The 27,754-nt window shown below is 40.3% G+C and overlaps 3 protein-coding genes and 2 non-coding genes across 18 annotated transcripts in view; 3 read left to right on the forward strand and 2 right to left on the reverse strand.

The window, feature by feature from the left end:
* LOC114874266 (NAD kinase-like) lies at window positions 1-19,312 on the forward strand. Of its 11 annotated transcripts, none has more exons than XM_029183415.2 (9): window positions 1-301; window positions 1,637-1,690; window positions 12,623-12,706; window positions 14,968-15,097; window positions 15,488-15,613; window positions 15,698-15,869; window positions 16,554-16,906; window positions 17,545-17,627; window positions 18,028-19,312. In XM_029183415.2, exons 1-9 carry the CDS (start codon window positions 189-191, stop codon window positions 18,218-18,220), a joined length of 1,308 nt encoding a protein of 435 aa, XP_029039248.1. In that variant the 5' UTR covers window positions 1-188; the 3' UTR covers window positions 18,221-19,312. The 11 variants fall into 11 exon arrangements, with proteins under 11 accessions (XP_029039248.1, XP_029039251.1, XP_029039249.2 ...); XM_029183414.2 differs by lacking the exons at window positions 1-301; window positions 1,637-1,690; window positions 17,545-17,627 and adding exons at window positions 6,053-6,273; window positions 7,273-7,632; window positions 17,405-17,487; XM_029183413.2 differs by lacking the exons at window positions 1-301; window positions 1,637-1,690 and adding exons at window positions 6,057-6,273; window positions 7,273-7,632.
* On the forward strand, window positions 908-979 carry Trnag-ucc. The gene has a single exon. It is a non-coding gene; the product is annotated as a tRNA-Gly (tRNA).
* Window positions 4,146-4,216, reverse strand: Trnag-ccc. The gene has a single exon. It is a non-coding gene; the product is annotated as a tRNA-Gly (tRNA).
* LOC114874257 lies at window positions 7,641-27,750 on the reverse strand. 4 transcript variants are annotated; one of them, XR_006829730.1, is made up of 7 exons: window positions 24,826-27,750; window positions 24,664-24,690; window positions 21,662-21,786; window positions 21,331-21,570; window positions 21,020-21,256; window positions 20,055-20,765; window positions 7,641-7,944 (listed from the first exon to the last, which is right to left on the reverse strand). XR_006829730.1 is itself a non-coding variant. In XM_029183386.2 (6 exons), the coding sequence occupies exons 1-6, from the start codon at window positions 26,304-26,306 to the stop codon at window positions 20,709-20,711; spliced, it is 2,163 nt and encodes a 720-aa protein (XP_029039219.1). In that variant the 5' UTR covers window positions 26,307-27,750; the 3' UTR covers window positions 19,549-20,708. The 4 variants fall into 4 exon arrangements, 3 of the variants coding, with proteins under 3 accessions (XP_029039219.1, XP_029039217.1, XP_029039218.1); XM_029183386.2 differs by lacking the exon at window positions 7,641-7,944 and having other exon boundaries at window positions 19,549-20,765; window positions 21,024-21,256; XM_029183384.2 differs by lacking the exon at window positions 7,641-7,944 and having other exon boundaries at window positions 19,549-20,765.
* Window positions 20,696-27,754, forward strand: part of LOC114874261 (solute carrier family 28 member 3-like) — a 16,200-nt gene continuing 9,141 nt past the window's right edge. Inside the window, exons 1-2 of the mRNA XM_029183392.2 lie at window positions 20,696-20,787; window positions 22,367-22,462. The gene's annotated coding sequence lies outside the window, so the exon portion shown is untranslated. The remainder of the gene's footprint in view (window positions 20,788-22,366; window positions 22,463-27,754) is intronic.

A 27,754-nucleotide genomic window follows, 5' to 3' on the forward strand; every position in this document is an offset into this window, starting at 1 on the left:
TACGCGACGAGACATCTCTCGGTGTGGTTGTCTACCAATTCTCGTACGATTTCATTTGTCGTTTTGTTGCCATTTCCTTTTTCGACAGTCAACTCCCGGCTACGCAATAAAAACGGTGCATCCAGTGCGTTTAACTTGACACTAGTAATCAGAATAATTAACAGCCGGCTTCTGATTAGCCGTACGATATGAACGAGAGGGATCTTCAATTAGCCAAAGCGATGGTGGATCTCGAATTGGATGATAACGCGCCGAAAAAAACGCCCGTCTCCAAAATGTTGGATAAACACCAAACCTTTAGGTGAGAGAATCTTTTTCTTCTTCTTCATGAATATTTTTCTATTATGTAATTAATAGGATACTCGTTACAGGCTATTATACTTTAACCTGTTAGACGTATACGAGTTATTTGTAAATGATCGTAATGCGGTTTTTGTACGATCGAGAAAACGATCGTTGGAATCGATAGATCGTTCGTGCGATTATTCGGCTCAGTTCCGTTTTGAATTGCAATGATCATGCGCGACGTTATCTCGTCGTTGGAATACGTATCATTCTATTATCTTCTGTCATTGTGTTAGACGGTGTTGTTCGGTGGGCAATTAATAGGAACGGTTTTTCTGAAAATAAATTGGCAAAGGCAGCTCGAGTTGATTCAACTCGCGTTTCGCACGATTACGATACGAAGACGTTGATGTAGTCGCTTTAAAAATAAATTTTCCGTTCATTGATCGAAACGATTCCAAGATTCATAGTTGGCGGAATTGTCTTCTTTCTCTATGAATATGAATGCGAATTATCCTTGAAGTACTATGTGGAAAAGTCAAGGACGTGAGTGGCGACGTTTTATGATATTGATTGAAAGAATATTAAGGTCACCGTGTTGCTCATGGTTCTACATTCAAGTGCGATGGTGGTGTAATGGTCAGCATAGTTGCCTTCCAAGCAGTTGATCCGGGTTCGATTCCCGGCCATCGCACATGTTTTTTATTTTTCTATTATTTTTAACTGAATAATTCACTAACAATGATACTCTCGCGTGACACACATTTTATTTATGTCTTTTTTTTCTGGTACAATCAATTATTTTAACGAGACGACAGAAGGACAATTGCAGCCGATCGTACGAGGTAATTAGACTCAAGTATTCGTATCATAATATATTATTCGCGAACGAAAAATTAAATCGAAAGCCCTTTGCTAAAATGAACTGATAATCTAGGCCAAGGATGGAATAGAACCTTGCCTTGTTCTGATTCGAAACAATATCCTCTCTCTTTTGGAACAGTACGTTTAAAAAAATGAAAGCGCATGCTCATAAATCTATCCAGTCACTGTATTTCAATATGTTAATTGCATAAAGTGGCCGGAACCATTACGTGTCCCATATATACAATTTCTAATAACCAGAGTGTCTAATTTACAAACGAAAGGCTTTCAACAATAAAATCAAAGATATCTTTGCTATTGCGATTTAAAGGTTCATATTGTTTTTTTATCAGTGACTATGTAAAACGTTTCGGGTGATAATCAGTTCCGAGTAACTTTGATAAACATCATAAGAATATATAGACTTGTTTCATACAATATTTAATAATTTCTTCTTCACTGATTCTTATTCTTTTTTCTATTGAAGCGACGCGCGGTCCGAGTTAACAGTCGACTACATCGAGACGGTGGAGCCGCGAAGGTAACACAGTTTTCTACATTTTTTAGCATCCCCTGTAACTGGCGCCATCACAGCATGACAAAAATCCGATTGTTTATTGTTTTGTCTGGCAGAGTGTGCACGTCGTCCATCGAGGTGTGTCTATATCGATAACCCTTTGAATTTTTCCCGCGTGACACGTTTCATTTGAATTTTATTTAATTTTTTCTTTCGGCCAAGAGAGAAAATTCTGTTTGTTATAGACACACTTCCAAAATGAAACATCCCGCTCGTTTTGTTTGTCCTGAATGCAACAAAATGTTACATTCATTCATGTGCACTGTTATGCATGTCTTATTGTAGTTTTCGTTCTATTTTTTTTTTGCATCCGAGACCCAGTATTCAATAATTGTAGCTATAAACTCACTATTAGATTGAAATAGATTTGCACTTTTTATATAGTGTTACCTAAACTATAGAATGATTTTTCCATAACTTTCTCACCCGTGCATACTTAAACATTTGAATTAGGGCTGCAAGACTTTCGGTAGTTGATTCATTTTAGAAACTGTTTAAATATTCCAGTATTCTGTTATTCTGTTCAGAATTGTAACGTCATTATTAGCATCCGGTAATAACAGTTTACCTTTTCCCTGGATGAGTAAGCGAAGCTTCTATGTTATAAAATCACTTATTTGGTTACTAAACTCCATGAATCATACATAAAAGTATACGACGTGATCACAGTTTAGAGGCTGATATTTTTCAAAAAATTTTATCATTCAAAATACTTATCAAGGTTGAAGCGATAACAGTAGTAGCGTTTTTCGATAAATGAAACGTAAACGTACAAACATTTTTATCCATCAATATTAGATGTTAGCACTACTGACTTTATCTCGACGACCGTCGTTTAGAGTCACAGATTATTGAAGATCTTTGATCTTAACGACATAACCACGTTCGACACTTCTGACAGTTATTCTTGGAAGATACAAGGCTAATGTAATAGCATGAGACGCGTTTCTCTGGCAAATTGTCTTAAAAGCATTCGCACACCTTATTTGCTATTGATAACGATATTTAACGTCACTGTTGCAAAGTAATACGACGATGTGAGCCGTTTTCAAATGTTCCTTGCTTCATAATTTTGAGGCACTTGGTAATCCTAATTACCCTGCAGTAGATATTATTTGCAACATGCCAGTCATCATATTAATTATTAGTTTTTTCTTTACACCAGCAAGAATCGTCGACCTTTGTTATCTAACCATCTGATATACGTATCTATCTGAATCAATCACGTGATTAGAAGCCTAGATTCGCCAAGGATCGTAATGAACAATTTCCTGGGTATTTCGTAGATGGTTATCAACTCTTGTACAGAGTAGAGTAATACTGGAAATTGTTACAGTGGCCTAATAATAATGATTTCATGGCATCGAAAACATTACTCGGTGTAAAAACGTTGCTATGTATAGCAGAGGACGTTGTACGATTAAGTGGAAGTTGTTTGCAATGTGTATCGCCTGATATTTTTCTCTCGACGAAGAACAGATAAGAGGGAATTGATTAGTGCGAACGTGACCGTTCGCGTGAACAATCCGAAATCGAGAAATCTATGACAGTACGCACGAACAAGTCTTTTCGAGTCTGTAACGCTGGGTTATCACGGAGGTTTCCTCTTATCACTGGAAGTTTTTCCTTTCCTTCTTTCTCCGACTATGCACTGTTCGCTGATGGATTGAAGTGTACACACTGGTTGTCAGAACATTTCAGTATAGTGGTGATCGGTATATAGTGATGCAACGTGGTGGAAGTATCCTCAGTAGGGCGGTTTTGCTCAAGAGAAATTCCGGCGTCAGTAAGATTATCAGGTACAATGAGAGATTGCGTACAACGGCTTTTTGTATCGTTTATCGTGGAATTTGCAACGCGAACGGGATGTTTTTCGATAAAATTCAATGTCATATTATTACGATAACAAAAAGCTGATGTCTGCAAAATAGGCGATCAACGATTAAACCGGTCAGTGCGTTGCAACTTTTCAAACTAGACGGTACATTGTAGTTACGTTTGCAGTTACCTTAGGTACGTACATAGCCGCGCAATAAAAGTAGTGATAATAGAGTGTCTATAGTCCACTTTTAAACAATGTTACCTACTCGCAAGATAAAAGAGGAACGTATAAAGAACGAATTTCAAAAACAGTCAAATCCATCAAAATGATGAAGACGGAATTTATGAAGGTTGAAATGTATCACTTCTGTCAAGATAAAAACAGATTATACGTGCTAATTTATTTTCCACTCTACACATTCATTTTTCCAATTCATTTTCAATTCATAAATTATTATTCTAGTACACTCTTATACAATTCTCCGTTTCTTTTTGTCGCAAAGAAAAGGTAATTGCATTAGAATATTTGAGAAATTAAAATTATTCAATTAATGTGATTGAACTGTTTTTTCTTGTGTGTATGGTGGAAAAAAAAACTTGCACTGCCCGGGAATCGAACCCGGGTCGCAAGAATGGGAATCTTGCATGATACCACTACACCAGCAGTGCTGCTGCACATTTTACTTTACGCTCGGAGATATGAATCGAGTGCATCTATAAATACACCCATTGTGCTACGTATAGAAACACCGATATTTCAAAATAACATTAACATTAATGAAGATAATTCCGGTATTCGTTGTGTCGCATACAAAAGGCAAATCGCTCTCGTTCTGGTGTATTAATAAGAAAATATCAAGAAAAGAATAACACATGAAATTGCTTCTGTACACTAATGCTATCGTATGAATAGAAATGGCACCAGGAAAAACTCCTACCATATATTATACTATAGCAACCATTACACCATCATCGCACGTAATAGTACTTTCTATCCGATCCTTTAAGACGCGTTTCCTATGACACACTTTCACGTTACTTTGAACCAATGTCATCTGTTACACATTTGTATAATTTTCCACTTTCGAGTTTTACCATTGCAATTGAATCGGAGAAACGTGATATTCACTAGCAAACGGACATTTTATTTTCAACCATGAACGCAAGATTGCCGGGTTTCTATCGCGCAAAACGCGTCTACAGAAGGACACAAGCTCGTTGTTAACCGCAACATCGTCCTTAAACCACACGCTTTACAGGCATTTATGGGAAAGTGTCTCATTTCATGGAATGCGTACTACCAGTTTTCTTCCCGCTGAAAGTGTTTGAACGTTAGACGAATGCAGAAAGAAAATTGTTAACCTTTTACCGCGATCCAACCGCGACCCCCCCAGGCATAGGCTTGAAAACTACTATGAAATTTGTAAGTTTATTCGATGAAAAACATATAAACGCGTAATCGTACGGCCCTGAAAAGGCGCCTGTTTCACCGCGGGATATTTTGGTTTGCTCGTCGTTTCATCGGTTTTGCAACCGAGCGCCGGCGGCCGCAATAAATTTTGATCACTTTCATACCATAATTGCATTACGTGCAACTGGTTTACAGTTATGCCTTACGACCTGCTTGTTATATATACACTTCTCACAGAATGTATCACTGTTTATTATGCAATCGAAGAGGCATCGAGTCGTGTTTGAGAGAAATATATAGATACATTTTGTTCTTTTTTTCAATAAGAGAAGCACGGGTATATAGATCACTCGACGACAATGGAGGGTTCAACAACATCTGAAAGTTCTTATCGAGATGTAACCTGGTTCGAAGGAATAATCAGGGCAACAAGGAAGTAAACGAGAAGAAGATACATCCGTATACCTACATGTATGAGTCCGGGTCAGTGATGATCTACAGTGCTCAACCAGAGACACAATTTTTCGTAATTGAGAAAAGAACTATTACGAGCGTTAGCATGAATGAAAAGAACAATGAAAATGGGTCAAGCTCGACATCGTCTAATGTGCCGTTAGCGCAATTGTAAGGTCTCTTTGCAAACGAACCAGTTAATCGTTCGTTCGCCTTTCATTGTCGCTTTCACCGATTAGAAGTTTGCTTCACTTAGGGTGGAGACTTCCGATAACAATGGAAACAAGCCTCGCTTACACGATTTCTTTCTTCGATGGGACAAAAGGACCGATAGCTGAGCTAGAATTCGTTTGAAAACGAACGTCTTATGTTAAAAAATAAAAAATCTATTTTCTCCACTGGTCAACGTCGTTTCTGCGTGAAATTTGCAAGTTGCAAAAATGTTTAAACGGGAGAAGGAGGCGAAGCGTGTTTGCGGTCACGGTTGAACACTTTCATCATCGCTTCCTCGACACTTTTTCTTTTTACTTTTTTTATCGGCCACACTGTGTGATAGTACACGAAGAATGGTGGGGGTGGCGCGAGTTAGAAAGCCCTAAGTGCCTTTCAGAGGCTGCAGCCGGTAAAGTCGTTGCTCAGTGAACTCTGAGCGGTCGTCGATCGCGGTTCTCCCGTCGTTCGTTGCCGTTTCGTGTTTCTTCATCAGATTCTAAACCGTTCACGTGATTTTCCGCGATAGTTTTCCATCGAAAACTCTTCCCTTTCTCCTCCATGGACAGACTTTTCTTCGACTCGAAGCAACTCGAGTTTAAATTATTTTTTAAATCGCGACACAGTACTTTTTAACTAGAATTTCGTCCTTGTAAGTATGCTTTCTCTTTTTTTTTTTTTTTAAATAATTCAACACAGTTAAACGTTCGATTATTGAACAACTATGCTGCTGAATTGTCTTGTTTCTTGTGAAAATTGATAACCTGACGGACAAAGAATCGTTGACGATCGACAAAGAAGTAATGAATTTCTAGCCATAATCGAAATGTTTTCACGTGACGATAGCAATCGCGAAGAAACTGGAACGATAACGGGATATCGGTAGCATTGGAAATTCTGATTCGACTGTTACTAGTTAGCCTTCTTCCTTGCTTAAAAAACATTAACGTTTAAATTATATTCAAGGTGGAACGAATTTCGACTAAATAATCGAGTATAGTAGATAATCCGTGAATATTTTATGAAAATGTAACACGGTGTGTTTTCTGCTAAACGATAAGATAAAGAGCAAAGGGGGAAACGATACTGATAACAAATACGAAATATTATGAGTTACCAATTGCTCCGTTCGTTACGCAGTGAAATTCTTAAATTCGACGAAAAGTAGGTCACAAAACTCGCGGTAAAATCAAACGGAATTAACGCGAACCGAGCATTGCAAAGCAATTTCCTTGGCCAACTCGACAGAAAGAGAAATTCGCAAGTGATATTTATGATTTTTGCTAACATTAACACCGTCCGAATAAACTCGTTTCTCCTGCATAATAAAATGTATCGCAGATATACGGTAGATAAACAAATTACGTAACGCTTTCTATATTTTATTGGTACTCGAGTTTTCGAAAGGTTTTTCTTTTTTCCCCTCGGAATACGAGCTAGAAATGAATTATTTCTCCTTACGTAAACGAGAAAAAGAAAGCGCGCGCGTTTAAAAGTACCGCGTGGAAATGATACATCACGCGATCGTCAGCTGATCGTGATCGATGTTGTTCGTTTTCGATCGAACTTTACACCAAGTTTGAACCGTGTCAAAAGTCAACGGAAGTTAAAAAGTAGAGGTTGTAAAAAAATTGTTTTCAATATTCTTTAGTGACGAACATGTGCGGGTATTTGTCGAGAGTTCGTTTGCATCGAACACGTGTTGCATCGCAGCTGTAACACACAGTTACGTACACAGAAACGTAAAGGAACATTAAGGAATGCGTAATAACGTGGACGAATGCACGGGAGGCTGTTGAGAGAATTCAAAGAGGGAGAATGATTAAGGGAGAATGGAAATGGTGAGAGAAAAGCCACGACGACGAAGCGTGAGCGAAATGCTCGACTGGCGATGCATCGTCAGGAATAAAGGAAACGCTGCTATTGACGATACCTGCACGGATGTGCCTTTCCTCGAGGATTACGACACCGATCCGGAAATGCGTCGCCGGAAACGTTCCGGCACTTGGCCGTGAGTAAACGAATTCAAAAGCACTTTTAACGCTTTGACGATCAGTGTCACGTATTAGGCCCTCCCTAATTTCCCCTAGGCTTCTCCCCAAATTCCATGTAAATTGGAAAGCCTTCCACGTAGCGGAAGGGTCGAAAGATCAGAAATCTTATAAAATGTACGCTCGTCAAAATGTTAAAAAACTTTAGCTCGCAATTATGATTAAATAAAATAAAAAATGTAGTTAGGATTTCTGGCACTCACCAAAGAAGCTCAAGGTTGACTCTTAGAACCTGGAAGTGTTCTCTGTGCAGGATGTGGTTCATTTTGGACCTGAAAAATGAAGAAAAACAAGGAAATTAGCGTTAAAATGATGATCCGTTTGGAAGGAAACGAAAAGCAAAATAAAATCGGGCGAAGCTACCGACAAAACCAGTACATATGGTCGTTCAATTTCGTAATTGAACTGGAACCGCGTAATCTGATTCCAATTCATGCGAAACAGGAGCGAAGTCGTTTGCTTACTCAACTTCTACTATGTACCTTGAGGATACGTTTACACCTCTATTAAACCGATAATTACTTATTGTTGTTGCAATAGGATTTTTCGTCAATCGTTAAATTTAAAAAAAAAATAAGGCCGTTCTGGGGCCGTGTTAATCGAGAAAAAAATCAATATGTTCATACGCCTATTATTAATTCATTCATTTGGTGTCTCGTTAGTGTCAGGTCCAAAATTGCAAGTTGCGTAAAAGAAACTGAAATAAAATCAGCAGAAAATAGACGTGGACTCGCACTAGAACGAAATCGATTGACCGTCGGTATCGGAGCATGCGTGCAGTGCCGTTCGGGCGTCGCGACGCTAACGTCGTGTCCCGCCCAAGCTGGCTCACGAATTTCTTTCAATTCCTCGACAACGAAGCGCGTTTTCCGTTTCAACAAATTCTAATTCTTGCACGTCGCTGTTCCTATATTTCGTGAAAGAGAAACACGCGATTACGCGTATATTTGGCGAATTGGTGCACATGGACGAAGCTGAATTAAGGTAGGACACGTGTTGGTTAACCTAAATCTTTCATCGTGAACGTGGCTTACGATACTGTACACCCGTTTAAACGGTGCATTATTTATGTAACATGTTCGTGAAGCGGCTGTGAAAGTGTGAAACGTTTTATTTATAGACATATTCGTCAGAGTGGTTTAAAATTCATAATATTACCAGCAAAGCATTCCTCTGTTCGTGTCGTGTAGCTACATACCGTGAATAGAGCAGACGAATATTCACGATCTGACTAACTTGAAAATATCGCTACGCGTCATGAGATGCAGAAATGGAGCAAAGGATGAGAATATATTAATATTACAATTCCTTGCCGACTATGCACTGCAAGTATCGAAAAGATGTTGAAAATCGCTCTGAGAAACACCCTGTATATCTCGTTTCATTATTTTTGGAGCAGACTACGTACACCTATGCCAAACGGTTAGGAAAGAGCATTGAATTTGCCCTAGGTTATGATCGGTGGAATTCGAGGAGACTCTATAATGGCAGGAAGCAAATGACGCTTTAAGTCGATGGTAGATACTCGTTTGTATACGTAGTTAGCCGGCTGTTTAGCTGTGCACGTGTACAAAGAGGCCGGTACCTGTTCGAATCGCGAATGTTACGGTGGGAGTTGATTTTTTCTTGTTCCTTTCTTCGCGAGCGAGAACGCGTTCACCTTTCGCTGGTACATTCCATTTTACCCGGTTGTTGCACGGAACACCCGATGGCCCGATGGGCCCCATGGGTTCCCTTGGGTTTCGCCGATGGCGCCCCCGTATTGCCGTTACGCAGAGGTCCGTTGGAATTTCAGAAATTCGCGTCGATGCAATCGATTGCCGAACCGGACATACCCGCCGATTCTCGTTTTCTCCTTAACAGGGATATTCGATGCTGCAACGGAGAAAGAAAATCGAGCAAACAATTTCTTTTTTTGCAAACTTTTTCCTTGCAAGATCGTTCATCGTACACTTGCCTCATTTTCGTGAGAAAGATTCTTGCCTCTTCTACATCTATGCCTTCGTATCTTTTCGTAAAATCTCCTTTTCCCTCTCTTTCTTTGTGTTTCTCAATCGATCGAGAGAAAGTCGTTGGATACATAGTTGGTTCGAGTGAAATCCAAAGAAAATGTTACCTAACGATTTCGGGATGATTATCAAAGTCTTTCTTCTACAGGATGTTGACAAATTTTACCGCCAAATTTCAGAACCGTATGAAAGTTACATAAATTGATATATCCCATAAAATTTCAATTTAAAAACATCTTTGTAGCTATTACTTCTTGAAACGTTTCAAGCGAAGATGACACACACTTGTTGCACAAGTACAGAATATCAGTCGATAAGATATAAAATAATCGTAGATCGTTACGTAATATACGTAAATATATATTGGTATTAGCGTTGACAAGAACCCATGTAGTTTACGGTGTACCGACGAGTCCATAGGAAGAATCCCATAATCGTTGGCTACCTGAGGTCTGTTCTTCATTCTTCGTGCAGCCACCTTGCGATTCGGTCCTTTCTAAAGGCTTCTGCTCTTGTCTTCCGAGCAACGTGTCCATTTTAGTGGAACACTTGTAATCCATCCACTTTCCAGTTATTTATCTAATTCGATAAACAGTGGAGTGAATGTTCCATGTGCGGGAAAGTGAGTTTATTTCGTGTTGAACTAGCGAGAAGATCGAGAGAAAACGAACGACTAATTGTGCGCTATAATCATCGTCATCATCGTTGAGTTTGTATCAAAATTAACACGTATAATTCATAAACGATGCTCGTTGCTTGTACACGTTCCTTCAAGTGAGAAGAAAGGTTCAATGTTAACAAATTAATGCTCTAAATCTTCCATTGTTGTTAAATACCGTCGTTTGAATATTAAAAATAAAAATCAGAAAGTTTGAAAACTGTTTAAGAGCTACACGTGTAAAATGTTAATGTGTCAGAGTAACAAAGAACAAGATGAAAAAGGAGAACAATTGTGATGCAAAGTTGCAAGAGACTGTCAAGCAATGATTGGATGCCCTTGAAAGCGAATCTAACTATCTCTTAGATGCAATGTTAGTACGAAGGACATCGTTAATTTCACATTAAAATAGACCTTAGAATTTTAATGAACAGTTCCGTAAAAAAAAAGAAAAAAAAAACACGGGACGGGTTTTGCAGCCTTTTCAGAATCTTCCGTGGAACAGTATTTTCATTGTGTGTAATATCAAGCAACCATGAAGAAGAATTGCTGTCGTTAAACACTTGAGTCGCGTTAAATAAATACGCTATTGGAATTCCTTCACGTTTGCAATTTGCTCAATTAAACGACGTAAAAGTGCTTGAAGTGTTTGAAAAAAAATTCTTTGTTGGAACCTTGTTCGATGTGAAAAAATAGATAAATGATTTTGAATCGTTGAAAAAAATGACGGACCAAGTATCCCCTTTGCTGGAAGTTACAACGAACGGACATCTCGATGTTAATCGCGATATCCTGGAAAATGGATCGATCAACCTGTCTATGGAAAACATTCCACGGAACAGAGTGCTCAGGTAGAAAATTTTCTTTCATCCGTGTTTTAAGCGAAAGACATCGAAAGAATAAACTTCAAAAAATTTGCACGAGTTTCTTCTGCAAATAGAAGGCCGTACCTTCTATTAGAGGCAAGTTAGTTAGAGGCAACTAACTTTATTGAACTATTGATATTTCGATTCCTATTTAACGCGTTTTGCGTCAGACTGAAAGAAGACGATGACTCTGCATTACACGGGAGTCTTGAAAGGTGTATGAGTACATAATATAACTTACACTTCTTTCGACCAATGACGTTCAATGAATTACTTTCCTAGTCGATCGTATACGCTTTGCATAGATTAAGAAGAACACTCTGTTCGCGTGAAACAAACTGTCCTATTTTCCAGACCTATCAAAATTTTACTACTCCGTTTATTTTCTTTTTTCTGAAAAGGAAAAAAAATGTGTACCAATACTGGCATAAACAAACGATAATCTTTTATTGATTGAAACTATTTAATTATGACTGCTGAAGGTCACTTTGTAAAATGCCGACGTAATTGCTGCTATAATGTATTGTAAATTAATTTGCACGCGTCTGTTATATTATAGCAGCTATAACATCGCAAAATGCGTTGTCTCTTAAGTATCATATTATGCAAAGCTTCTTCCCTTTTTCTGCAACTAAGATAATTCGAATCGTCTTCTATCGTTATTTCTTGAAAATACGAGGGATACACGAACAAATATTATGACCAAGTTCAAATTGAACTACAAGAACATAAGATTTCATTTATAAAAAAAATGTAAGAAAATTGTATCTTGCGTAATGGTACTTAATACATTCAAATACTAACGCCACACATATGCAACAACTTATGAATTTTCATTTGTTACGCCTGAGAGATATAAGAAGCATCAAAAGGTCATAGACCTCCCACAAAAAAGATAGACGCGTAGATTCAAATTACATTATTTCATTCACGTCAGTATGAACGCGTTAATTACTTAATTATCATTTTACAAAAAGATCAATCTATTTCCAACCAGGTGCAATTTAATTGGTTCTTTCACTGAGCCATTTATTCTCACAGACCTTCATGCTTATTCGCGCGAAATGTATCATTTGCAAATGATTTTAATACCTAATTAGATTGACTGCCATGTAACTCATCGCTGGTCAATATCTCAGATACATTTGACGTGTGGAAAATTTAAATTGGACAATGGAATAATCATAATCATAGTCCATTTGAACTGCAGCATTTATTGTGTGAATAATTGTTATTATGTTTCCATTATCATCGGGGAAGTAAACGTAATTAAGAATTAGAATTTTAATTTCTTATTGCACTAACACATTGAATATCGTGGGAGCTACCGATGTCCAGCACCAGGACAAATTATTTAACAGTAAAAAGATTAATATTTCAATGATTCCTCTAATTGCTTCATTTATTGTGTTCACAGGCGAACAAGAAGTTTGAACGCACCTAGTCCAATACAACAATTCGGGCCATGCGGGCGCATCATGAAAAATTCCGCGATGGTCATGTAAGTATGAACCTTCATTTTCTTTTTAACCAGTTTTTACCTAATTCCAAAAGGTTTCTATCTTTAATAGCGGCTAGTTGCACCGATGTCGGTAGAAAGTTACGTCGATTCGTTACGGAATCATAGGTTTTTTCCCCTGTTTTAATTAGGCAGTAGGTTTACTCGGCGCTGGTAGCACAAGCTAGTGTAACGAAGGAAAGCGTGTTATTTCGTGAAGGAAAAAAAAAAGTATGTTACGCGCAAGTATGGCGTCTTGACCCAATTATCCGTGACAATGACTTCTTAAAGCGAACCTAAGCGTTGTTTTGTCAGCGTGAAGTAGAAAGCGGTTCTATATAACGTGCATTCAGCGAAACATTTCGGTGAGCTGGTTGTGAAATGCGAATGAACACGAGTGCGTGCATAAAGGCGATCTAGAAACCTTCTTATTTGTTATCAATTATTATAAGATTACCGGAAGAAAAAATCTGATAGTACATCCTATTATATAACACATCAGGTTATATGTGATTTATGACCGTAAATAGCCGTGTTCTTCAAAATTACTTGTAATTACTATTTAACAGAACAGATAAGAATAAAATGAAGAAAGATTAAAGTTTTTCAAGGTATTAATTACCTATACGTCACAAAATACTTTGTTGCAAAGTTGGAAACGTTTAAAACTGTTTTTTCTTTTTTTTTTATTAACATAATTGCTGTCGAATATTAATGAACAAACTTACGTACATATGTCGTGTTGTACGTAAAACAGAAAAAGGAACTTGTAACGATGAATCGAATATTTCCAACGTGTAATTTGCTTGCAACTATGTAAATGTCACATCTTGTTGCAGGAAAGCAATTAAATATTTCTATACGACCACTATTATTCAAATTTTATATGCAAATTTCTAAATCTTTCACTCAATTAATATTTGTAAAAAGAAAGAGATGAAGATTGTAATTGGACGAGATGTCAAGCGTATAAAGGTGCGCTACGTATGCGCGTACGCGTGTCTATCAGCAACGAAACAAGTGCACGTGCATCACGATTACGCGAATTGCCTCGCATATTTTATGCACATGGAAATGAATGGCGTGGCGATCCTTCACGTGCAATATGAACACCCGTGTGCGCTTGCGCGTCGTCCGATTGTTTACCGTTAAAAAACGTAGTGGCGCGTTCGATCCACGTTCAGTACGAGCGCGACTCTCAATCCGGTACCACGTCATGGTTGGAACAATCAGGTAGGTCCTTTTAACACTTTGACAAGCGTAAATTTCAGGAAATACATCGACCACATTTCTTCCTTTTTTTTTTACAAAACAGATCACTGTCAAAATCATATTTTGGTAGCTTTTGCGAAATCACGGTTCACGGGTTAATGAATTTTATTATTGTTCAATACATTCGTTATCAGCGTCATTAGCATGTGATATGTCTCATCACACATGTGAGTGCATCAAAAGGTGCATCTGATGCAGTTGAATGCACTCCTTTGCCTCGAAAGGAGCGCTGACGATTCAATGCTATTCATCGGTCGACAAGATGCGACACTTTTTGATCTGGCATGATTTCCAGAAGTTTTAAAATAGACGAACTTGTAGACGATATTCTTAAAATAATTGGCATTCTTATCGTATTACGTGATTTTATATCTTGTCGAATAAAAACCACGCAATAAAGCAACGAGATAAACTACTTCTGCATTATTATCGAACGGAAAAGAAGGTAAATCCTGATTGAACTTTGCCATAGCCAATGCTATTGTTAACATTAACCGTTCTCGATTCATTTAAGCCTTTAACCTTAACGACCCTAATTCAATGATAACTTTCTTGATCGTCTACCTTTCTATATACCCAAAGCACTTTTTTTATAAATATTTAATCAATCTGATTAGCAAGTATTTCACTTTAAAATCTACACTGTAACCCCTGAACAATTATTATGCAAAGTAAGAAGGGGCAGTTTTCCGACACTCGATAACGATTCAGTTTATCCTTGAGCGCATAAAGATTCTTGTCGATCGAAGTACAAAAATCGATTCGATACCTTGCTCGTGTTTCGTTATTAATATTAATTGATTTAATGACGCATTTCGCGGTAATGTTAAATGGAAGTTTTCTAGTTATTTTGTTCCGGCTTTCCCGGCGAATTCGGTGAAAAAGGATGAGCACATCTGAATTAATGCGATTGTCGGTATTTTCCATTAAAAATTTGGACATTGATTGAAGTAAATACATTCGTGTTTTTTCCTCACTTTATGTCATTATAGGACCATACAGGACCCAGCCTCTCAGAGGTTGACGTGGTACAAGCCGCCGCTCACTGTTCTCGTCATCAAGAAGGTCCGTGATTCGTCGGTTTTACCACCGTTTGTTCAATTAGTCACATGGCTAATAGAAGTAAGTACTAAGTTATTTATTTATTTCTTCACTAATAATCAATTAGTACGACGTTTTTACTTGAACCAATATTCCTTTAATGAGCAAAAGCAGCATTTTCAGGCATCTTCTGAATTATTCGAAACATATTACGATTTAATCAAGCTAATCATAATCTAGGCAGTGTCTCTAAATCTCCTAAGCACCGCGCTTATTTTTCGATCTATCGATTCATATTACGTGACGTGGAAAGTTTTTGTGCACATATTTTATCAACGATTATTTGACGTATCGCGTACTTTTTTGCTTGTAAATGTAAATGTACTGTACACGTTGCGTAACACATTTTATTTTTCGTCTTCACGATCGGTAATTAAGTAGAACGGTCTAAATGTTCATGGACAATTTTAGGAAAAACGGATGGTAGTGTTTGTCGAAGCATCGGTCCTAGAGGATCCAGCTCTAGCTAGGGACCCCAGATTCCAAGGGGTTCGAGACAGGTTGCAGACTTTCAGGGATGGAATGGACGATCTTCAGGTAATTATGCGCTATTCGAGCCGGCCTGAACTCTCGAAGGATTTTAAATCATCGTTTCTATGCTGAATTAATGATATTTTTAAGGATCGCATTGACTTCATCGTCTGTCTGGGAGGCGATGGAACTCTTCTCTACGCGAGTTTATTGTTTCAACAATCGGTACCGCCTGTTATGGCCTTTCATCTTGGTTCCTTAGGGTTCCTAACGCCCTTCGAGTTCGACAATTTCCAGGAGCAAGTGACGAACGTGTTAGAAGGTGAGCTGCGATTTTCGCGCAACAGAACTGTAATCGACCGCGAATGTCTGCATCCTTTGAAACTGTTATCCCCTTTCTTCTCGTTGATAGTGCCTTATTACAACGAAACAACGTGACTTATCGCACGGCGGTTCTCTTTGAACGATGACAAGACTAAAAATTCTTGTCTCTGGTCATCATTCATCGTTAACGTTAAAAAACAGTTGATTTCTTGTACTCGCCGCCCCAGCTAATTATAATGTTTAATATTTCAAAGGAAAACAATTTTTTCCGCGCAAACTTCGCACGCTCTCAGCCGGACGTGCCCTGTGTTTACCGAATAAACTATGCGTCTGCTCTAGGGTTAACAGACGACTTGCGATGACGTATATATAGCGACAATTTCCGAATTCGGACCATCTAACCATCTTCCAAACGAGCTAACTAAGTCTATCGTACACCGCAAATTGCCTATAAATATCAAATGATAGTAGTGATCTAACGCAGGCGACAGTCCAATTAAAACAACCCTCCTTTACTGAACAAAACAAATTGAAATCCTAAAACAATCATCCCCCTTTCAAGTATCCAATCAAGGATCGAAAGCCAAGCCACTTGAAAAGGGTACCGGTCCCTTCAAGATCAACGACAATGCGTTAAAAAAAGATGTGTTATAAATGTGACGAACATTGGCCTTGTGTCCAGGTCACGCGGCCTTGACCCTGAGAAGTCGACTAAGATGTATCATCATGAGGAAAGGGGAGGAGAACAAAGAGGCGAAACCGCCAACAAATCTACTGGTGCTGAACGAGGTCGTGGTCGATCGAGGCCCGTCTCCGTACCTCTCGAATATCGACCTCTTCATCGACGGGAAACACGTGACCAGCGTACAGGGTGATGGCCTGATCGTGAGCACGCCGACAGGGTCCACCGCATACGCGGTCGCGGCTGGAGCTAGCATGATTCATCCTTCGGTACCTGCCATCATGATCACGCCGATCTGCCCTCACTCTTTGTCCTTCAGGCCAATTGTCGTGCCCGCCGGCGTCGAACTGAAGGTATTTCCGAATTTTTTCACCGTACAAATGAATCGACACCTTTTATGGCCTGGTACAGCTCTCCATAAGGGACAGAGTGTACGGGCACCATATTGGTGATTGGTAGTATTTGGAGAAACTGAACGTCATTCGTGGTTAGAGAAGCTCTTTGATCTTTGCGAAGATCAAATTTAAATACAGATGAAAAGAGTTCCTAGAACTTATCGAACGGTTCACCAAGTAATACAGTATTTCCGTGTGGGTCAGTAGAAACTTCTTATCACGATACGATCAGGATTTCTGGTTCGAGACGTTACCCCATAGAAGGAAACTTGGTCTGGAGGGATGTCGGCCGCATTCCCAGACCATGCGCCGTTCTTGGTTGTTTAAAAAAAAGAATGTCGAATCGTTGATCAAGTTTCGCGAAAATAGCTGAAGTTCATACTGACTCCATGGATCCTTTCCGTCGAACGTGAGAATTGAATAGAAATTCATTTAGTCCATTGCTGTCTATCGCAGATCTCTGTTTCACCGGACAGCAGGAACACCTCGTGGGTGTCCTTCGACGGTAGAAATAGGCAGGAACTGTTCCACGGCGACAGGTAATTTTTAATTTATCAGATTTATCTAATCGTTTGCGTTTCTCGCGATTATTGCAGATAATGGCAAACAGCAACGCCCGCAGCACAGCTTACGTCTCCTTCGACGGTCGCAATCAGCAAGAGCTACGGGTCGGGGATAGGTGTGTCCTCTTATTTCGTAAAAGACTTTCTCTCAGTTCTCCCTTTACTATTTTCATCGCAATTATTACATTATCCTTTTACTTATACATTCTCTGTTTTGTATTTCAAATTCATCTCTCGTTATCTTTCGATATTATTCTATCTCTCACGCAACCACGATGGAAACTTTGTATCTGTTCATTCTTCGTCTAGAAATGGGACGTTGGCTGTACTGCTGATGGTACTCTTCATGCGAGAATCACTCGATAAATAAAGAGACAAACAGAGTCGAACTACAGTTTGACTCTTTATTTATTGAACAATTCTCGTACATCATTCGTTTATCTTGGTTATCATATTTCAATATCGCGCAACATTACGCGATGAACTATTCAACTAACCATCAGACGTGCTTTTCAGCTTAAGGGTGACTACCTCGATATACCCGGTACCCAGTATTTGCGCGGCAGACCAAATCACAGATTGGTTCGACTCTCTAGCCGAGTGTTTGCATTGGAACGTTCGCAAGAAGCAGAAACACCTGGACGAATTGAGCGATCTGACCCATTCGTCCAGCAACGACACACTGGACTCTTTGGATCGTGATAGCTAGGCCAGGTGAACGAGTCACTATGTGGAAACGAGCAACTTCGGGCCAATTTCGATTAATTCGATTCAGGTCTGATCGCAATAATCAGTGACTCGTTATCTTTATCCACGAATGCCGCCACTTTGGACGCGATACAAACAAAAGTTCAACTTGTGTTCCGTTGTGCAAACAAAAGAGAACGAACTGACTAAAGCACAATAGTTGAAAGGACTAAAAAATTATGAGTGTACTAAAATTCCGGATGAAACGATGAATACGTTAGAATATGTGTTCAGAAATAATTCAATTGTTAATGGACTAATTTTCCACGCGAAGATATCCGTAGAATTGTGAAGAAAGATTCAATGCATCGTAGAACACAACGGATTAAACGAAACTATAGTGTTTTGTGTCTAACGCATAATGGTGCAGTCTTTGTACGTGTTTCGATAATGTCTTTCTTTTCATATGCATACAATATTGTTCTTTCATCATTCGACAAAACATTTCTTTGTTGTTCGATTGAAATGAACAAGTCGTTTACGTAAGAGGATACAACGATTAAGAATTAGGTACAAATATAAATGGGATGTTAATGATTAAAACATTAAATTCTTGTCAGGATATGATAAGAGCTGCTATACAGCGATTAAATTAATAAAACAAAAACATTAAATTACGATTTTAAATTACTACTTAGAAGCGATTGATCGATGAACAGCAAAAAAAAATTGTGTCAAGAGACGAAATTGTTAGAAGAAAAAAAAAAAAAGAGGAAACGTTTCGCCGCCAAGCGTGTCTTGTTTATTTATCACATACATATGTGTGATTCTTGATGCATTTCGAACCACCGAGTTTAAAGTTGTATCTACTACACAGATACAAATTCTGTTCACTTTTTTCAGAGCAGTTTGTTAATTGTTATGAACAAAGTACACGAGCGTGAATCAACTATAGAAAAATACTGTTGTCAATAATTTTGTTACTTTCTGACAACAAAAATGATCCAATTCATTCGTTCGTTCATTCATTCATTCATTCATTCATTCTGTTGTAAATGTTGATTGTACTTTCCTATCAATGAATTTTGTAATAAAAATCACTTTTGTACAGAAATGATAATTTTTACACGATGAATAAGAGAGCAAATCATTTAAACCATTAAAATATAGTCAAAGCAACATTTTAATACATGATAAGATATGGCACAACGTGTGTCAAATTAAAACATCAAGAAAACAAAGCATGCATAATATGATTTTACCAAATTATGTTGCAATAAAATGCTTGTCTTCTTCAAGAAAGAAAGAAACGCATCAAAAACCATATAAATAGTATAAAAAGAATAAAGATCAAACTTAAAATGCATTTATTTTTGCGCAACCAGAAAATTAAATATACATTATATACAACGATTGTGTAAAATTTGCAAAAACATTGTCTCCTTTGTTAGACAATAACTGCGTATAATAGTAAGTAGCATAACTTTTGGATGGACCACCAAAATGTAAAAGCACTATGATAAAAAGTACTTTATATGCTTATAACATTTCATTGAACATACAATGAATTTCTATACGTGGTCCCATCCAGCATGTAATAACAAACAGAGTCCTAGGAGACTCTACATTGTTTAATTAACATGAAACATAAATATCTATCTCTAAACTTTTACATTTGGTTACATCAGTCATGGGTATGACGTGTATACACATGTGACCAATATTCACGTACATGTGCATACAGGTCAAAATGAATATTCTAATCGATTTATCGATCTACTGATTAATTTTTTCACTGGTATGTACATTACTAAACTGTTTAACAGTTAAATGTAAATGATATTAATTTAACTTACATAACTGGAAAATGGTGCGTACCGGCAAGCCACACGCGATTCGTCCGCGTCACGAAAAACAATACAAAAACAATAAGATACCACTTACTCGCTACTCTACTTAAATAACAACGAGATTCGTGTTCCAATTAACAATTAAAACAGTCTATAAAACGATTATTAACGCGATCGTACACTTTTTTCACGGGTCCTCTCTTAAAACCGAAACGTGCGCGCGAAAGTAATTAAACAAAATGGCGGCGCGTCTTTCAATTGTTTTTGCGCATAGAACAGTCGAGATGTCACTAGAATTTTTTTATATAAAAAATATAAAAAAAATTAATTTGGACATATCAATGAAGCCGATCGACATAGTTATATATAAATAACAATATAAAAATCATTTGTTTCATTTTCAATATTAATTAAAAAAGATAACTATACATCTAAGAAGGCACGTAGTGCGTTAAAAATAACTAGACTCTCTATTGAAAAATATGACGTCCGCTTTGACAACAGTAGCTTTGAATCGAATCGTCACGCAATTGTCGCGAGTGTTTTTTATATCTTTCCACGAATAAAGTGCACTTTTAACAATCGTCCGTTTCATTGGCACGTGACTGTTTTGTGATAAGTTCTAATGCCTACAATTTACGTACGTTTCCGTCTTGCCGTTTACGATACGAAGGTAACGAGTACAGGCTCTAACGAAGAGTGCAGGTATTCGCTGGTCTGTAAAAGAAGAAAAGCAGCTGTAAGTACCATTCATACTTAACTATATTTGAAAAAAAAATGTAAGAAATCAATCGCATCAAACCACAAAGCATTGGCAAATTAAAAAAACGGCTAACTGTACGAACAATAACCACGTTTCTATATCGTTTAATTCATTCAGTTCTGTTATGTCACACGTTGTTAAGTGTCACACAATGATGCACAAGCAAACAATCCAAATCGGAGTTAGTATTGTTAGAGCACACACTCACATGCCTTCTGATCCGAATCTTGGTCGGCGCAGGATGGTTGTTGAATATATAGGGCCGGTTTCAGTGGTCGGCCATCTTGGTCCTCCACTTGGACCACCACCCCATGATTACTTCCGTTTCCGTGAGGACTTCTTGAATTCAGCCTCCAAAATCTAAGACCCTCCCTTACGTCTAACGCTAGATGAGTGCCTTTCGATGTGAGTGGCGTTACAACAGAGTCCATCAAACGTTTTTTCGCTGTAAATGAACATTTTTAATTATAGGGCACTCTGTATGCGTGAAAATATCTTAAAACATCCGGTGAAACTTACATCGATGCCTCTTTAAAGACTTGGTGTAGTAGTAGATCGATATCCTGATCTTCTTTTCGTCTACCACTTCCTCCTCGAACGTGCTTTCCGTCGAGGATGTGAGGTTCTCTTGCGGTAATTTGTATATTCTCAACTTGGCAGCGACCACGTGGTCGCCGGAAGTCAGGTTTAACTGGAAGTGCATGTTCATGGAGAACGGGTCCGTCCAGGCATCCTGGTCGGTGTTCCGTGGTATCTGACCTGTTCAAAGGGACCCAACTTTCAAATTCGATTCACACAGTTATCGCATAGAAAGGCGTGAATAATTAGGGAATTAATTCGAGCGACTCACAGGTTGGCGAGAACATGGTCAGCCTTTGACGTTGAACCTGATTGGGATTACTGCTGTTGGGGTTAGACCTTCCGGTTAGAAACAAAACTCGTGACTTAATGTCCTCGATGGCCTTTTCACCCTGGCTGCACAGACAAATGGAAGTTCGTAAGATGACGATGTTAAAAATCCCAATTAAGTAGTTGAAAGAAAAAACCACGACACTCGGGTGTAGGGAAAGAAAAGTATTTCGTGCGTATAAAATCTGAGAGAGCGTTAGTAACGTGATGCGAAGAAGAAGGTGTAGAAAAATTGAAAAGATAGAAGTGGTAATGGAATAGCATTTGAACTCGTAGAAATTTTCACTTCGAGACGCGTACCAACTCTTCCGGGTGGCAAGTCAGGCCAATGGACGGTGGTCAGTGACCTACAGAGCCCACAGTGTGGGTCAGAGATATTTATTATACGTTCTAGACACTGACTAGACAGCCGTCGGGGGCATTGGTACCCTGATCACCTCGTCTTTCTGTCTAGAAGCCAGCTAGTAATGTATTCACGAAGCGTCTTGAATCTTGATCCCTTTGTATTAAAGAAATTTATTTCTTTACGCTTATGCATTTATGCATGAAATTAACCCTTTCGCTCCAACGCGACGCGCCTGTGACGTTGACGACGCGACAAAAAACGAATATCTTAAATTTCCAAATTTCTCCTTCTTTCCCGTAGATTGGTGTGTTCGAGAGGTAGCCAGCAATCAGGTGAGATTACAGGATTACGCAACGAAAGCGCTCCAACTCGTTAACCGAGCAGGAAAAGAAGAAGGTAAGGATCTTTCTTCCACGTCGGCGGTAAGTAAGGATTATTGCGTCGAACACACCTACACGAAGTTTTGAGTGCAACCAATGGCGCGTCAACGACCTCGTTGCTGGCGAACGAGCAACCGGAAGCGGTTTTCCTAAACAATGAAGCGGTCGGGTAGACGATGCTTCTAGCGAGACGTTTCTCAAAGAGAACGAGAAAGAATTTCGGCTAACCTCCTACGACTCGTCCCATTTCTCAAAGACGGAAGAGACAAGTGGTATGGTGACTAGGCTTTACCAAACAAAATCTTGCCACGAAATCTCTGGACGATCTTGTATTCGACTCTAGACATGCTCGTTAATCTAGCCGCGTCCAAGTCACGCATTCTACGGTGTCTCGTTGCGTACGTGTCACGTCTGTTTGCCGTCTGGGAAAGGGAAGGACTCGGGTGTCTGGAGGCCGTTGCATCATGAGAATGAATCCAGTGATCCTTCCTGAGTACCGTATTAAGAAAATTGACTGCGTTACACGCCGGTTTTGTAACAAGCTACGAACTAACAACACACTCGGTCCGGCATCCGACACGTGAGAAACTGGATAGGATGATTCACTTAACCGTTCGACTGCCGCGGATGCCCGAAGGAATACTTTAAACTCTTCCTTATGATTTTCTTTTCGCTACCACTCGTCGTTTGATTATATCGGAAGAAAGGAGAATAGTGGATAATTGAAGAAAAAAAAGAAAAAAAAGGAAAAGCAATTGTGCATCGGCGATCGTGGTACATACGTGGGTAGTTACACGTGGAAGAAACGGAGAAGGAAAAATCCACGCGGAGCAAATTGCTGCACGCGGGGGTCGAAAGTCAGGAAAACGTTTAGCATATCGTGATTGGCGTTCACCGCTGAACGGTAAAGCGGTCTGATTGGCGACCGCCAAAAAATGCACGTTGCATCGTCTGGAGGTGAAGTGGGGAACGACTGGCGAAAACTTCCTCCTCTCTCTTCGTCGCGCGCCTCGCATCGTCTTCGTCGGCATAGGAAGAGAGACGCATAGACAAGGTCAGCGCATTAAATTGAAATGTGTTACATAACCTCGTAAGAGAGCAGTCCTAACTGCAGTCTGACTAGACACCCGGTGATTACGAGGGTGCTCAACTTGAGCCTGCCTCTTCAGCGTTATTCATCCTCGTGCATTCGCAAGATTCCCATTTTCCTCCCCTTCGTTCTTCCTTCTTTCATCGAAACTTGCTGGATGTAATTTTTTATGAAAATTACATCGTTTCGGGGGGGTTGCAGCGACAGAGGTCTTGCGTTAAAAGGCAACAGACAGCGTGGAATTGCAACAGAGCAGCTGTTCGGGTGAAAAGACAAGAGAAGATCTATAGATGGTGTAGAAGTCTTCGAGGAAGAGGCGAAGCGAGTACTCTCGGCAGGCTACGCCAGTGCCGACACGAATGCATTTACGCGTCTAGACTGAATAAAATAAAAGAAACGCCTTCGCACCCGCGCGAGGAGGGGCCGAGGTGGAGGAGAAGGAGGGCGATTTAAAAACATAGCTAGGGACCACGGCGGAATTTCCACCGTGCGTCCTTCCTGGCTACGCTCTGTCCTCGCGCCATGTATTTCGAAAAGATCGTACATCTTGATTGAGAAATTTCAATTTTCTGATCCCCTATCGATAGCGAGGAACGCTCTAGTTTTTCACTTGAATGAGAGAGAAGAAACGGACACTGGTCAGTACGCGAGACGTAGAAGTTTCAGTGGCGCTTGGACGGTTCCTCGCGGTTTCCTCACGATATTTTTACATGCCATCGAGATATTTTTACGTGGCGTGGGCAACGATTCGTCGAGAGCGTCTTTGTCGTCGGGTATCTCGCGCGCAGGAGTTTGTCGCGGGTTACGTGGCTGGAAAACTGCGTTTTCTTCGTCACGATGACGAGGGCAGAGTAAAGGAACAGAAGGTACACGTTACCGTTTCTCCTTTTTTTTTTCGTGTGAACACAACACAGCTCGTTGTTATCGCGAGGAATCTTGTCCCATGCAGTACAGGCAATGAGATAACACGACGAAGAATGTATTTTGAGATTATGCAAGCCAAGCCAGAAGGAAAGCAGTTGTCTGACCAAAGGGAAATGGGTGTGCAAAGCAAAAATGTTCAATTCTACGTTCGTTTGATCGGCACACCGTTTCTCTTACCCAAGGTGCCGTCGTGGAAGTCTTACCTATCGATACTTGGAGTTAGGTTTCCTCTAAAAGACACAAAAAGCAGATTTTATAGAAACTAATCTAGCGTTTGTTCTATTGCGAAGCGAGACACAGAGACGAAGAACATTTAATACGACCAGATCGTTCACCGATCGAAATTGTCACGGACAGGTACTTACTCTTTTCGGATATTAATGGCCGCTTGCAGATACGTGGAAAAATTGGCCAGATTGTTGGTAGACGCATTACCATTGGCCATGAACAGCTTAACCGAATCGGCCGAATCGTCTTGGTACTCCACAGTGTCGTTCTCGTTATCTTCCGTGTTCCAGCGTGCTCCAGAGTAGTGACGCGAATCCTCGTAGTCGGACGTCTCGTTTCCCTCGGTATTTTCCATGTCCAGCGAGTCGACGAATTCAGGTATCACCCTGTAAACGTCATCCTCCACCCACTCGAGTCCCTCGTACTCGCTCACTTTCTTATTTTCGCTCGATTTTTCTTCGATTTTCAGACTCACTGTCTCCTCCTTCGAGCCATTGATCTGAACAAGCGTATTCGATTTCGTTTCAAGAACTTCTTTCGAGACTTCCTCGGGAACTGTTCTTTCCGTCGTGCTGCTGGTGCTCAGCGTCGAAGATGACGTTGTACTGGAGTAAACGCGATTGTTGGGATAGTTACCTATGACGCTGTTTAAGTTGCTCAGCTGATAAACCACAGGTAGCCTGTTAGCGAGAGTAAGAGTAGAAGGCGGTAAGGTTGACGGTGATGACCCGTGAAAGGAATCGCTGTTGCTCTTCGGGGTGGTGTGTTTGATCGTCGAAGAAACTCGGTGCCTGCTGGTTTTCGAGTGACTTTTGTTGGTTTCGTCGGAACCAGAACTGGAATCGAATTCCGAGTCGTCGTAGCGTATCTTGAAGACCACGTGAGGCTCCATCGCTTTATCAAAGTCGCGATGAAGACTCTTCGCGACGTCCTGTTCCTTGGAAGCTCTGGTGGTCTCCTCGTAGTCAACGAAGGACGTACCTTCCGACCAGGATTGCTGGAATTCCAAGTTGGAGGGTAGATTCTCGTAATCGAGGATCGCCTGCCGATTATACGCCTCGAAATCAAAGCCTTTGTACGAGGATTTGTCCGCGTGACGATTCTTTTTACCTTCGTGCTTGGTCTCTTCGAAATCAGGTTTCTTCGAGGCTAAACGATCCATAGAATTCTTCTCCCTGTATTTACTCTTTTTCTCGCCCTCTCCGTACAACGCTTTCGCCCAAGATTTCACGCTTTCCTTCTTCCTCACTTCCTCCTCCTTCTTTTTACCCAATTCCCTCTCACGAATCGCTAAAATCTCGTCCAGAGTGTAGTTCAGGCTCTTCAACAACAGCATGTCGCCGGTGCTCAAGTCACCGGTAATGATCTTGAGAATTGCTTTCTCCAGCATCTTCTCCAGCCTCCTCTCGCTGAAGGGAATCGTCCCTTTAGGTTCCTCGATGTTCAGACTTCTCCTATTCTTGCCACCTTCCGACAGGATCACGTTCTCGTCGTACCTTTTCACCTGTTCCCCCTTCTTTCTGTAGTCCACGTGGACGCCGCGATGGTGATGGTGACACCAAGCACTGTTCACGATCAAAGTTGCCAAAAGAAACGCGAATAACCTAACGCACCCCATCCTGATAAACCTTAAATGTCTTTGATTCTGTCCTCGGAAACTGTCACACGTTCGATATGTTTTTCTGTCAGGATTCTTCCGATAACGGAATGGTAGCCACGGATGCACTGTTATCGGTCAACCGAGTTCTCCATTCTTTCCGTCGAACATCTCACACTGGTGGCAACCCCCTTTAACAACGGTAGCGTCGAAGAATGAATCTTTTGAGTGTTTTTTCTGGTGCTGGAACGGGTGAGTCGGAACGAGAGGGAAATGACAGGATGATTGGTGTGTGATGTGCGTAGGGGAGGAGGACGATGCGTGTGTAGGAAGAAGCGTTAAAGAAACTGGTGTCTGGTCGGTGATCAGACAGCGGTCGCGGACTAGTCTAATCGCATCAGGAAGGCGCGATGTATGTAAGTGGGGAAAGAGATTCGTGGCATGCGTCTGCACAGGCTGAACAGTAAGTCTCAACTGAGCCAAGCTGGCCGCCTGCTCACGGGCATAATTCTGTCTACTCACTAATTCCGAGACAAGCACGAAGCCGCGAGAGGAGACGCGCCGGTGTTACTACGATCGCTCCTTTTTTTTTTTCTTTTCCTTTCGTTTCTTTTACTCTTCTCTTCTCTCTTCTTCTTCTTCTTCTTCTTCTTTCTCTTGCTCTTGCTCCACCCGCCTCGCGCGCGCGTAAACCCTTTCCCTCGCTCGCCGAAATCCCGCGGACGACTCTCTCTCTCTTTCTCTCTCTCTCTTTACTCACCGTCCCTAGTGGAATTTTCTTTTTTCTTCTCTTCCTTACGAACCGAAAGACTTTCGAACCTTCTTTTCATTCGATCTGCCTCTACTCTGTTCGACGTAAGAAATCGATCTTCGAAGATCGAAGAAAAGTAGGAAGACGAAGAGGCGCGATGAAATGCTCGTTTCAGGGGCAACCACGTACGACTTTATAGGTCTCCCTCCTCGCCGTCTAGACGAATCGAAAGATATGATCTTGAATCATAATGTATCTTGTCTTGTAATAAATGCCTGCGTGAAAATACGATGCGTGGCAACGTACATCGACGTTAAAAGAAACAGAAGAAACCAGCTGAAAAAGAGCTGGAAATCCATGCCGTGAGAACTTTCCGGTATGTATCTGTTATTGGATGATTTCTTTCCGTCTCGTCTCGATCCATCTGCTCTCGTCCCGTCCCATCCCGTCGTCAACGTTCAGCCAAACTTAGCCCCGTCGTAATATGGAAGAGGAAGAAACGACGCGATCGTAAATTCGTCGCGGTTTCCAGGTCGGGCCCGACGTAAATTGCGGTGACGCGGTCGGATCTGAAAATTGGGTTAAAGGATTCGGGTTCTCTGAACCTGTCTAACGGTGGACGAATACCGAACGTCTGACGTTTTAAATAAAATCCTTTCCGATACGCGATAATGCGTCGGAGCTGGATTTATAGGGAACACTCAACGCGGTGCGGATT

The sequence above is a fragment of the Osmia bicornis genome, chromosome 10 (genome assembly GCF_907164935.1).
Source record: "Osmia bicornis bicornis chromosome 10, iOsmBic2.1, whole genome shotgun sequence".
Taxonomy (NCBI): domain Eukaryota; kingdom Metazoa; phylum Arthropoda; class Insecta; order Hymenoptera; family Megachilidae; genus Osmia; species Osmia bicornis.

Coding starts and splice junctions, on each gene's coding strand:
- LOC114874266 (XM_029183414.2), top strand. CDS start 7,454: ATGGAAATGGTGAGAGAAAAGCCACGACGACGAAGCGTGAGCGAAATG. Junction 15,098..15,487: donor TAGTCACATGGCTAATAGAA/GTAAGTACTAAG, acceptor GGACAATTTTAG/GAAAAACGGATGGTAGTGTT. Junction 17,488..18,027: donor GAACTGTTCCACGGCGACAG/GTAATTTTTAAT, acceptor CGTGCTTTTCAG/CTTAAGGGTGACTACCTCGA.
- LOC114874257 (XM_029183384.2), bottom strand. CDS start 26,306: ATGGGGTGCGTTAGGTTATTCGCGTTTCTTTTGGCAACTTTGATCGTG. Junction 21,571..21,661: donor GACCATGTTCTCGCCAACCT/GTGAGTCGCTCG, acceptor CCCTTTGAACAG/GTCAGATACCACGGAACACC. Junction 21,257..21,330: donor GTCTTTAAAGAGGCATCGAT/GTAAGTTTCACC, acceptor GTTCATTTACAG/CGAAAAAACGTTTGATGGAC.